The sequence below is a fragment of the Physella acuta genome, unplaced genomic scaffold (genome assembly GCF_028476545.2).
Source record: "Physella acuta isolate Inbredline_101_S28 unplaced genomic scaffold, ASM2847654v3 ptg001799l, whole genome shotgun sequence".
Classification (NCBI taxonomy): Eukaryota; Metazoa; Mollusca; class Gastropoda; family Physidae; genus Physella; species Physella acuta.
Window position 1 is genome coordinate 1 of NW_026733309.1, and position 13,278 is coordinate 13,278.

The window sequence follows — 13,278 nt, forward strand, 5'->3', positions numbered from 1 at the left end:
ATGTATATATATATGTATATATATGTGTATATATATATGTATATATATGTGTATATATATGTATATATATGTGTATATATATGTATATATGTGTATATATGTGTATATATGTGTATACATATGTGTATACATATGTGTATACATATGTGTATACATATGTGTATACATATGTGTATACATATGTGTACATATGTGTACATATGTGTATATATGTGTATATATATATGTGTATATATGTGTATATGTGTGTATATATGTGTGTGTATATGTGTGTGTATATGTGTGTGTATATGTGTGTGTATATGTGTGTGTATATGTGTGTGTATATATGTGTATATATGTGTATATATGTGTATATATGTGTGTATATATATGTGTATATATATGTGTATATATATATATATGTATATATGTATATATATGTATATATTTATATGTATATATATGTATATATTTATATGTATATATATGTATATATTTATATGTATATATATGTATATATATATATATATGTATGTATATATATATGTATATATATATGTATGTATATATATATATGTATATATATGTGTGTACTATATATATGTATATATATGTGTGTATATATGTGTGTATATATATGTGTGTATATGTATATATAATGTTTTGGGCTAGTTTCTCCGACCGTCCCCAGGAGTGTCCAATCGTCCATTCTTCTTGGATGCACCTGAATTAAAGTAATAATTTTAAAAACAAAATTGTTTTCAACTGACTGAGCTGTTTCATGTTTTGACGTGAAATTCTTTCCCATAAGACAGACCAGTGATCCGAACATACTTTGTATGTAAAGAAAACAAAAAGTGCGATCCCGTTGTTCTGCTCCGTACGATGTGAGTTCATTTGCATATCTTTGAATTGGCCGACTCTTTCACATAACAATATCCCTGGGTTAAGCGAGGTAAAAGGTATTGGGTAACCACATATGTTATGTATATCCTGTACACAACTCCAGGCATCTTAGTTCAAACCGGTTTTTACCCAACTTGGGGTGAAAATTTGCAAGGTTGAGTTAGCTCCGCTTGAGCGATGTTAAAGAACTTCAAGGTTTTGTTGTTTTTAAATCAAATCTTTTGAGCAACAGAATTTCCTGTAACGTATTCCCATTACGATATCCGCATCGCTGCGTGACAAAATTATGCCCTAAAATATTAAAATATGATTAAATTATTCTTCGTGTTAGCGGCATTATGCCATTTAGGTTATATCCTATGAAGAAAAAAATTGTTTAAAAAATAATTAATTTTATAACTAATGCATTGATGAAGTAACTTCCAATATTAAAATGTTTACATTTTGTACAGTGAAAAGAGCGTTCTTCAGCGCCACACCATTCTGTGTTAGAAGAGAAGATTCAAATATGCCCTCGTTAGTTTCGAATGCCCCTGCATATCTCCTTTCAAATTAAAGCGACAGTGTACAGTAAATTGATATTCACGATGCTATGTAGGTTCGTGGCATTCAAACTGTCATCTTGATTTATGACATTTAAAATGTCTAGCGTCCGATAATAGAATCTTCTTAAAAAAGGGGTGTTAGGTTACTGATATAATTCACAAAATTTATATAAAATTCAAATTTCGTCACCTCCACTTCCCCCCCCCCCCCCCCAATGTACATGACGTACTAATGACGACCCCATTATAAGACCCCCTGATCGTTGGCGCCACCGGTCGGTCACGCAACCCTGGCTTCTACATGTACATTGGCAGCCAGGGATGTTCTCTAGCAGTCTAGAGCCTGAACAGCCGCTACCTACATTAGGTATTTAATAGAACGGCTTGGGGAGTAGCTATTTACATTAGGCAAGTAATAATACGGACTGGAGAGTAGCTATTTACATTAGGTAAGTAATTATACTGAATTGAGAGTAGCTATTTACATTAGGTAAGTAATAATACGGACTGGAGAGTAGCTATTTACATTAGGTAAGTAATTATACGGAATGGAGAGTAGCTATTTACATTAGGTAAGTAATTATACGGAATTGAGAGTAGCTATTTACATTAGGTAAGTAATTATACGGAATGGAGAGTAGCTATTTACATTAGGTAAGTAATATACGGAATGGAGAGTCGCTATTTACATTAGGTAAGTAATTATACGGACTGGAGAGTAGCTATTTACATTAGGTAAGTAATATACGGACTGGTGAGTCGCTATTTACATTAGGTAAGTAATTATACGGAATGGAGAGTAGCTATTTACATTAGGTAAGTAATTATACGGAATGGAGAGTAGCTATTTACATTAGGTAAGTAATTATACGGAATGGAGAGTAGCTATTTACATTAGGTAAGTAATATACGGAATGGAGAGTCGCTATTTACATTAGTTAAGTAATTATACGGACTGGAGAGTAGCTTTTTACCTTAGGTAAGTAATATACTGACTGGTGAGTCGCTATTTACATTAGGTAAGTAATTATACGGACTGGAGAGTAGCTATTTACATTAGGTAAGTAATATACGGACTGGTGAGTCGCTATTTACATTAGGTATGTAATACAACGGACTGGAGAGTAGCTATTTACATTAGGTATGTAATACAACGGACTGGAGAGTAGCTATTTACATTAGGTAAGTAATATACGGACTGGTGAGTCGCTATTTACATTAGGTATGTAATACAACGGACTGGAGAGTAGCTATTTACATTAGGTATGTAATACAACGGACTGGAGAGTAGCTATTTACATTAGGTAAGTAATATACGGACTGGTGAGTCGCTATTTACATTAGGTATGTAATACAACGGACTGGAGAGTAGCTATTTACATTAGGTAAGTAATATACGGACTGGTGAGTCGCTATTTACATTAGGTACGTATTACAACGGACTGGAGCTATTTAGCTACCGACTAATACGTTAAGTGGGGGGAAAAAATTTAATAAAATTTTTCTGAATATTACCCAGCATAATTTATTTGATGTAAAATATTTTTTGGATATCGTTTTACGGATAAATCACTAAAAAAGGTTAAGTTGCTGGGCAATTACTTGTAGATGTATAGGGAATTATATAATTATTAAATGATTATTATTATTATTATTATAAAACATTAGCCTATCAATAAAAAAATTGTATAAAATTAATTTGTATAGCTAATGCATTGATAAAAGTAATTTTCCCAACATTAAAATGTTTACATTTGGTAAATTGAAATTTTGTTCTCTCCACCCCACACCCTTCTAGCGTTATATTTGGATAGATGGAAATTGTGAAACACGCAGTTTTTCTTCCAGACTTTTCTCAAGGGGGGGGGGGGTCACTTGATATTTAGGGGGGGGGGGGGGGGGCGGACAACATTTTCCGTAAAAGTATGTTTTCTATATAAATTCCATTTCGTTCGGGGGGGGGGGGGTACACTTTCTTCGGAGGGATGGGGGTGGGAGCCCCGACCCCACCCCCACCTACCCAAAGAGATGTATGGAAGAAACTCTTGATTCACGCCAGAGTATTGTATAATACATAATTTTTCATTAGAGACTTCTATTATAACCACATTGCTAATGGCCAGTGTTTCTTCCAGATTTTTTTCTCGGGGGGGGGGGGGGGGGGCACTATTTTCGGGGGGTGGGGGGGGGGGAGTGGGGTCAACATTTTACGGGGGGTGGTGGCGGACACTGGTAAAAATGTTTTCTATATAAATTCCATTTCGTTCGGGGGGTGGGGGGTTGGGCGGTAGACTTGTTTGGGAAGGCGGGGGGTGGGGGCGTTTTGATTTTTTTTAAACGAGTTGGTGTGTCTCCATTTTACCATTTCCATTCCTTCCTGCTAATCAGCCTGTATGAAGAAATCACACGACAGTCTCTAGTATAGTAGCCTATATAGCAACTTAGCTTATTCAATTCACTAAAGTGGAAGTTAAAAAGACGAGCTCATAAGTAAATGCCTACCTTCTGATTTGTCAACTTAATTTAATTTTAGAGAGAAAAATGCACGCATCTTAAAAGTTTTTATAAAATCGTAATTAATTTAGATTTAATGATAGGTAATTTAAATGAAACAAATGGATGGAATTTTTTTGTTATTTTCCCCGCCCATTCGATGACGTCACGGCAGCATTAGATGCGTGCACGTGCTAGAGCTGACAGACGGATCACGCTAGTGATATGAAATGTTTGTTCCATGCCCATTGCATTGTTCCGACTTTTTTATCATTTCCTTTTTTTTTTGGGTTTTGTTCCGCGCCCGTGTGTTCTGTGGGGTGACGCGGTGACCTGGCTATTGTCAGAGACCCCCCCCCCCCCGGGCCCCGGACCCCCCAAACCGACATGCCAGATTTTTTGTGTAACAGTTGGGTGCTGACCAACACAAGATTGGGATGGGATTTGCCGGGATGGTCTTAGCTGAGGAATACAATTTCGGTGTTTGATTTTCTGGCTTTTAGGTGGCATTTGCATGAAATGGTATTATTTTCAAGTGCTTTTCGTAAGGGCGTTGTTTCAAGTGGATTTTCTTTTTGCGTGGTAGGCCTATATGTGTCAAGCAGTTTTTACGTGGTATATACTTCAATTGATTTTTGTAAATGATTTGTTTCAAGTAATTTTCGCGGGGTGTATTCTGCAAGTGATTTTTCATAAGTTTTTTTATTCAAGTGGAGTTTATGCGTGATTTTTACGCGGATTTTTAACATTGAATGTTTGGTTATTCCTAAAAACTTTGACTATTCCTAAAATGTTTGGCTATCCTTAAAATGTTTGACTCTTCCTAAAATGTTTGGCTCTTCCTAAAATGTTTGGCTCTTTCTAAAATGTTTCACTCTTCCTAAAATGTTTGGCTCTTCCTAAAATGTTTGGCTCTTCCTAAAATGTTTGGCTCTTCCTAAAATGTTTGGCTCTTCCTAAAATGTTTGACTATTCCTAAGATGTTTGGCAACTCATAAAATGGTTGGCCTGTTCTAAAATGTTTGGCTATTATTAGATGTTTGGCTATTCTTAAAATATTTTGCTACTCTCAAAATGCTTTGATGCTCCAAAAATGTTTGGTTATTCCTAAATCTTTAAGCCTTTTTTTTTGCTATTTCTAAAACGTTTGTCCACTCCTAACATGTTTGGCATTCTTGAAATAATTTCCTATTATTAAAATGTTATTCCAAAATTTTTAAAGCTATTTATTTGGCTATTTCTAAAACTTTTGGCTACTTCTAAAATGTTAGGCCGTTCCTAAAATGTTGGGCTATTCTTAAAATGTATGACTTGTCTTAAAATATTTGGCTACTCCTAAAATGTTTTGGTCCTAAAATGTTTGGCTATTCCTAAAAATGTTTGGCTTTTACTAAAAATGTTTGGCTATTCTTAAAATGTTTGGCTACTCCTTAAAATATTTGCTTCTAAAATGTTTGGCTATTCCTAAAATGTTTGGGTATTCCTTAATATTTTGTAAACTACAGCAATATACATTATTCCCACTTCCGCGTTCCAGAGTGTTACTTAAAATAGAATGTGCCGGTTTTCTTGCATCGCTAACTTTGGTATAGACAATGCTGACAAAAGGCCAGTGGCCAGACTTTTGAGGCCATCATAGCGGGCCAACCTAAAACATTTGTTTTATCTAACCACGATGTCTGCGGGTCCTTCTCAGGGGAATCGCAATGTTCTTCTGCCTGTTCCTAGGTAAAATAAAATTACAAACTTGTGTTAACCTTAATTTTTTGTTTCGATTCTTATCTAAACTTTAAAGTTGCAAAAAAAAAAAAAAAATAATTAAGTTATTGTTTTATATTTCCTCCTCTGCCTGATAGCGTAGTCGTTGCTATTTTACCTAACTTGAATTTTAAAGTGAACAATTAAAACCTTGTATGACACATCCTTCGTTTATTTAACAAGATTTAAGTATTATTATTATTATTTTTTTTAATTTGGAAAACGTTTATTCATTTTATTTTACTAACGAAAAGTAATATGCTATGTTTAAAAATTTGTGTTTAAATATATTGACTTCGTTTTTGAACATTTCAATTGTTTAGTTTTAAAACTGCGGCAGTTTGTTTAGGCATCACTTTAGTTCCTCTTTAGACTCCATCTATTACTACACCAGTCCTGTCAAAATATAGGCCTGAATCTCAACAAAATAATAGTTCTGATATTCTGCCGCATCAACAAAATAGTTCTGACATCCTTCTGCATCTACGAAATAGTTATATTTTGCCACATCGACAAAAAATCTTTTGATTTTCAGCCGCATATGTACATACTTCAGTCTGCCAACCCTCTTGTAATCAATTAGTACTACACGTTGTAACTGAGCGTGTCACCTTCCCCCGCCCCACCCTAACAGTTTAGCATTTTTGGTTTGGTATCAACCCTGCTATTCTATTATATTAACTGCATAAGCCCTTGGTTTAACATTACATTTTTCTTTTTGGTGTCACCCTTTAATGCCCCCCCCCCCCCCCCCCACCTCCGTTCCTGTGCAGTCAACATTCCCATTCCCTCCTTTTGACGCCACTATTCTCTTTTGACACCTCCCATTTTATCGCACTGCCATGGTATAAGCCTACATATAAACACAGTTATCCTCTCCTGTCTGTAGAATAAGTTCCCCGACCCTCGGGCGCCGGAAGTCTTCAGACAGACGTGGGTCGGTCAGCACCAGCATGGCCAGTCCCAAGAAATTTGCCAAGGTCAAAAACCTGCTGGACGAGAGAAGTTACGTGGACACGCTGCACCAGAAGGCGATAACGGTAGGTTGGTTGTGTTGGTGGTTGGATCTGTTGTGGTTCGGAGTTGGACAAGCTAGAAATAGTCATAAAATCTGTCTTGGGTTTTAACTTGTGTTTTTAATGTGGTTGTGTTTGGAGTTTTAAAAAGCCGATTTAATGTTGTAGGTTTGGGAGAGTTAAAACTTGATTGTACTCCTAATGTGATGCGTCTACATTACCCCTTCCCCCGTCAATAACTCTCCCTCCCCGGACATCATCCCCCCCCCCCCCCACCACCACCAGCCATTGCCATAAGATCTTTAAACCACTCTGGTTTAAATATAAAAAAACAAAAACATTTACGATCCTTTTGGTTTAGGGGGCTCTTGAAATCACTTCATTTGCTAATTAAAACCAAATACTCATTCAGAAATAAAACATACCATACCCTCGGATTGACCATCAGATTGATTATATAATCCAACATCCTCACACTGACCAAAATCCTCACACTGACCAAAATCCTCACACTGACCAACATCATCACACTGACCAACATTCTCACATCGACCAACATTCTCACACTGACCAACATTCTCACACTACATCTCACACTGACCAACATTCTCACACTGACCAACATTCTCACACTGACCAACATTCTCACACTGACCAACATTCTCACACTGACCAACATTCTCACACTGACCAACATTCTCACACTGACCAACATTCTCACACTGACCAACATTCTCACACTGACCAACATTCTCACACTGACCAACATTCTCACACTGACCAACATTCTCACACTGACCAACATTCTCACACTGACCAACATTCTCACACTGACCAACATTCTCACACTGACCAACATTCTCACACTGACCAACATTCTCACACTGACCAACATTCTCACACTGACCAACATTCTCACACTGACCAACATTCTCACACTGACCAACATTCTCACACTGACCAACATTCTCACACGGACCAACATTCTCACACGGACCAACATTCTCACACGGACCAACATTCTCACACGGACCAACATTCTCACACGGACCAACAATCTCACACGGACCAACAATCTCACACGGACCAACAATCTCACACGGACCAACATTCTCACACGGACCAACATTCTCACATTGACCAACATTCTCACATTGACCAACATTCTCACATTGACCAACATTCTCACACTGACCAACATTCTCACACTGACCAACATTCTCACACTGACCAACATTCTCACACTGACCAACATTCTCACACTGACCAACATTCTCACACGGACCAACATTCTCACACGGACCAACATTCTCACACGGACCAACATTCTCACACGGACCAACATTCTCACACGGACCAACATTCTCACACGGACCAACATTCTCACACGGACCAACATTCTCACACGGACCAACATTCTCACACGGACAAACATTCTCACACGGACAAACATTCTCAAACTGACCAACATTCTCACACTGACCAACATTCTCACACTGACCAACATTCTCACACTGACCAACATTCTCACACTGACCAACATTCTCACACTGACCAACATTCTCACACTGACCAACATTCTCACACTGACCAACATTCTCACACTGACCAACATTCTCACACTGACCAACATTCTCACACTGACCAACATTCTCACACTGACCAACATTCTCACACTGACCAACATTCTCACACTGACCAACATTCTCACACTGACCAACAGCACAGCATCGTGATCCAGCACCATACACTAAACATACATCTAACACCCTAATCTCACAATACAACCAGTTACCACATCGCACTTTTGTACAACCAACCCTCATCTTTGACATGTGAGTTTCATGTCCTTCATTCGGGAAAACCCAGAGCTCCGTGTGTGTGGGGGGGGGGGGAGAAGAGGGGGAGGGGGGCGTATTGACCATGTCACAACAAGAGCAGGCTTAAAGCACGGGTCGTTGTGTAGTTGTAGGCCCCATGAGCAGACGATTGCCACGCTGTGTCTGCTACTGGCTTACATGTCACGCCATCCTGGTGTAGTTCATACCTGGGCAAGTGGAGGGGGTGGGGGGAGGGTTGATCAATATACCTGTGATTCTGGATAAGGGGGGGGGGCGTAGACGGACAGACGAGCGTTTGATTTGTAACTTCGAAACTCCAGAGTTCGGACCTCGGGGCAATTGAGACTAGATAGCTGGGGCAAGTACCGGCTCTTTAGCCAGACACAGGACCGGCTCTTCAGCCGGACACAGGACCGGCTCTTCAGACGGAGACAGGACCGGTTCGTTAGAAGGGGGCAAGAGGACCGATTCGTTAGCTGGGGACAGGACCGGTTCGTTAGAAGGGGACAGGACCGGTTCGTTAGCAGGGGACAGGACCGGTTCGTTAGAAGGGGCAAGAGGACCGGTTCGTTAGCCGGAGACAGGACCGGTTCGTTAGCCGGGTACAGGACCGGTTCGTTAGCTGGGGAAATGATCTGATTGTTAGCCGGGGACAGGACCGGTTTCGTTAGCTGGTAACAGCTACCTATCTGGTGCCTTGCAGACTTGGCTTGGTCGGACATAGGCTAGGGCATTAAATGAAAGAAAAAAGCTTAAACCGGAGTCAACGAGCCATACGGCCCATAACATGTTAGCACGCAATGTTCAATTGTGTTGGGGGATATCCCTATCGATATTAAAATTAAGACCAAAGAAGGATGAGATCACTTTAAAAGATGTAAACATGCGCAAGGCGCCTTCATTGAAAGATTGTTTTTTTTTTTTTAAATACGGTATGTTGTAGACGATTGCACTGCAAAATAAACGGCAACCAATAGGGGCATGCGAATTAAATGGTAGTAAAAAGGGGCATGCGATACAACAATTAGAGGCACATGAACCGGTGATGGCATCACACGGTCGGATGGTAGAGCTTGCGAATGTTGACTTAAATGTCTCGAGTTCGTACCCTGAGCTGGTGGTCACTGAGTCCACCCAGCTCTGATGGGTACCTGACTCACGTTAGGGAAAGTAAAAGCGGCTGGGCATAGTGCTGACCAAACTATCTCTTGAAATGCTGAGATTTACTTTACAAGAATTAAAGAGCATTAAATACGGGACTTATGAAACAGATAGACAGGGGCACATGAAACAGAGACAGATAGAGGCTCATAAAACAGAGATAGACAGGGGCACTTGAAACAGGGGCACATGAAACAGATTAGGGGCACATGAAACAGATTAGGGGCACATGAAACAGATTAGGGGCACATGAAACAGATTAGGGGCACATGAAACAGATTAGGGGCACATGAAACAGATTAGGGGCACATGAAACAGATTAGGGGCACATGAAACAGATTAGGGGCACATGAAACAGATTAGGGGCACATGAAACAGATTAGGGGCACATGAAACAGATTAGGGGCACATGAAACAGATTAGGGGCACATGAAACAGATTAGGGGCACATGAAACAGATTAGGGGCACATGAAACAGATTAGGGGCACATGAAACAGAAATAGGAACATGAAACAGAAATAGGAACATGAAACAGAAATAGGAACATGAAACAGAAATAGGAACATGAAACAGAAATAGGAACATGAAACAGAAATAGGAACATGAAACAGAAATAGGAACATGAAACAGAAATAGGAACATGAAACAGAAATAGGAACATGAAACAGAAATAGGAACATGAAACAGAAATAGGAACATGAAACAGAAATAGGAACATGAAACAGAAATAGGAACATGAAACAGAAATAGGAACATGAAACAGAAATAGGAACATGAAACAGAAATAGCAACATGAAACAGAAATAGTATCATGAAACAGAGATAGAGAGGGGCACATGAAACAGAGATAGAGAGGGGCACATGAAATAGAGATAGATAGGGGCACATGAAACAGATAGCTAGGCGCACATGAAACAGATAGGGGCACATGAAACAGATAGCTAGGCGCACATGAAACAGATAGGGGCACATGAAACAGAGATAGAGAGGGGCACATGAAACAGAGATAGATAGGGACACTTGAAACATAAATAGATAGGATCTTCAAATCGTACTTATGTAACACAAGTTGTCAATAGACTCAACAAGTTATTTTTGTATGAGGCTTTCACAATTTATTGGCACGCTGTGCAAAGGAAGTAGGTGAAATGGGACGGCATTTTGTTTAGTCGGTGACCTTCATTTTGGGGCGACCTTCATTGAGTGGGTTGACTTTGGCATTCCATTGAAAGCAGTGTTGAGACTGGGTCTACCATAGAGTGTGATGTGCTCCAGTGGACCCCAATGATCATAAATAGGTTGCAGGCCTTTTTTTGCAGGCCTCTTTTTTTTTAGGTTGGGAGTAGTTTTCACATCGCTAAGTAGGGATGTTTTATGGTTGGTTTAATTGATGTGGGTGTGTTGGTATAATGAGCTGATTCACAACTAGGTGTGTGCTAAAATAACGCGGATTTGAGGGTATGGTGCTGGTGCTAAATGTTTCCAATTAGAGCTGGGTGCTAGTGCTATAGACCTTTGAAAGGGGAGGTGGGTGCTAGTGATATGGACCTTTGAAAGGAGAGGTGGGTGCTAGTGATATGGACCTTTGAAAGGAGAGGTGGGTGCTAGTGCTATGGACCTTTGAAAGGAGAGGTGGGTGCTAGTGCTATAGACCTTTGAAAGGGGAGGTGGGTGCTAGTGTTATGGACCTTTGAAAGGAGAGGTGGGTGCTAGTGCTATAGACCTTTGAAAGGAGAGGTGGTTGCTAGTGCTATAGACCTTTGAAAGGAGAGGTGGGTGCTAGTGCTATAGACCTTTGAAAGGAGAGGTGGGTGCTAGTGCTATGGACCTTTGAAAAGAGAGGTTTGTACTAATGCAAAAGATCTTTAAAAGGAGAGGTGGGTGCTAGTGCGAAAGACCTTTGAAATGAGAGGTGGGTGCTGTTGCAAAAGACCTTTGAAATGAGGTGGGTGTTGAGCTAAATACTCCCAATGGCCTGACGCCCAGAGGATAAAAAAAACTTTTGTATCACACACGTTAATATTTCACAAACTAGACTTGTATTAAAACATTGTTACATCACCCCCCTCCCCCACCCCTCTACCATTTTCCAGACGGTGCCGTGTAACAGTGAGCGATGTATGGGCTCCCTCATGTCCATGCAGGCCCACCGGGCACCCGGGGCCCCAAGGTCTACAGAAGAGCTTTTGATCCACGCCAAAGACTTCATGGAACAGTACTACACCTCCATCAAAAAGTTGGTCTTTTAAGATATCTTTTGCTCACCTAGACTTGTATGTTGTCATTATTTCTTGTTGAACGTCACAAAGACTTTATGGAACAGTACTATATCTTCAACTAGAGTACAACATCTCCATCAAAATGTTGGTCTTTTAAGATATCTTTTACTTACCTTGTATAAATGTTGTCATTAGTTATCTTTTGGTTATCTTTTGTTGAACGCCAACTTGGCAAATTGAATGGGGATTTTAGTTATAAAATATGGGACGGTGTGGCCTAGCGGTAGAGCGCTAGCTAACCCAAAAGTCTCGAGTTCGAATCCGGGTTCAAGTCAGTGTAACGTCCCTTAGTCTACCCAGCTCTGATGGGTAGCTAACTCACTTTATGGAAAGTAAAGGCGGCTGGGCATAGTGCTGACCACATTATTCCTTTCATATGCCGAAGTAAAGAAACATATGAAATCTACTTCATGTGCCCAATGGATCGCTAGGTCTAAAGAGGAATCTTTTGTTATGTTACTTTTATATTTTCTTTATTTAGTGTTATCGATTATTGTTAGAAGAAGTTATCGGTTACTTTAACCTGTCCCACAGAAACAACACACCCGCCCACTTCAAGAGGTTGACGGAGATCCAGGAATCTGTGGAGCGGACTGGCACCTACGAGCTGACCACAGCAGAGCTGACCTTTGGTGCCAAGTTGGGCTGGAGGAACGCGCCCAGGTGTATCGGCAGGATACAGTGGTCCAAGTTACAGGTCAGTGGTCCAAACTACAGGGCAGTTGTGGTCTATGCTAAAGGTCAGTGGTCCATGTTACAGTTCAGTGGTCCCAGCTACAGGTCAGTGGTCCAGGCTACAGGTCAGTGGTCCAAGCTACGGATCAGTGGTCCAAACTACAGGTCAGTTGTGGTCCAAACTACAGGTCAGTTGTGGTTCAAGCTACAGGTCAGTTGTGGTCCCAGCTACAGGTCAGTGGTCCAAGCTACAGGTCAGTGGTCAAAGCTACAGGTCAGTGGTCCAGGCTACAGGTCAGTTGTGGTCCCAGCTACAGGTCAGTTGTGGTCCAAGCTACAGGTCAGTGGTCAAAGCTACAGGTCAGTGGTCCAAGCTACAGGTCAGTTGTGGTCCAAGCTACAGGTCAGTTGTGGTCCAAGCTACGGATCAGTGGTCCAAACTACAGGTCAGTTGTGGTCCAAACTACAGGTCAGTTGTGGTCCCAGCTACAGGTCAGTGGTCCAAGCTACAGGTCAGTGGTCCCAGCTACGGATCAGTGGTCCAAACTACAGGTCAGTTGTGGTCCCAGCTACAGGTCAGTTGTGGTCCCAGCTACAGGTCAGTGGTCCAGGCTACAGGTC

General features: G+C 40.4%; 1 protein-coding gene across 2 annotated transcripts in view; it reads left to right on the top strand.

Annotated features, from left to right (window-relative positions):
- The first annotated feature begins 2,797 nt into the window (after window positions 1–2,797).
- Window positions 2,798–13,278, top strand: part of LOC131930556 (nitric oxide synthase) — a 40,966-nt gene continuing 30,485 nt past the window's right edge. Inside the window, exons 1-4 of one of the 2 annotated variants that reach the window (XM_059287098.1) lie at window positions 2,798–2,818; window positions 6,574–6,724; window positions 11,797–11,939; window positions 12,517–12,679. In XM_059287098.1, coding sequence (XP_059143081.1) covers window positions 6,638–6,724; window positions 11,797–11,939; window positions 12,517–12,679 — 393 coding nt within the window. In that variant the 5' untranslated portion in view covers window positions 2,798–2,818; window positions 6,574–6,637. The remainder of the gene's footprint in view (window positions 2,819–6,573; window positions 6,725–11,796; window positions 11,940–12,516; window positions 12,680–13,278) is intronic. The other variant, XM_059287097.1, reaches the window with a different exon arrangement.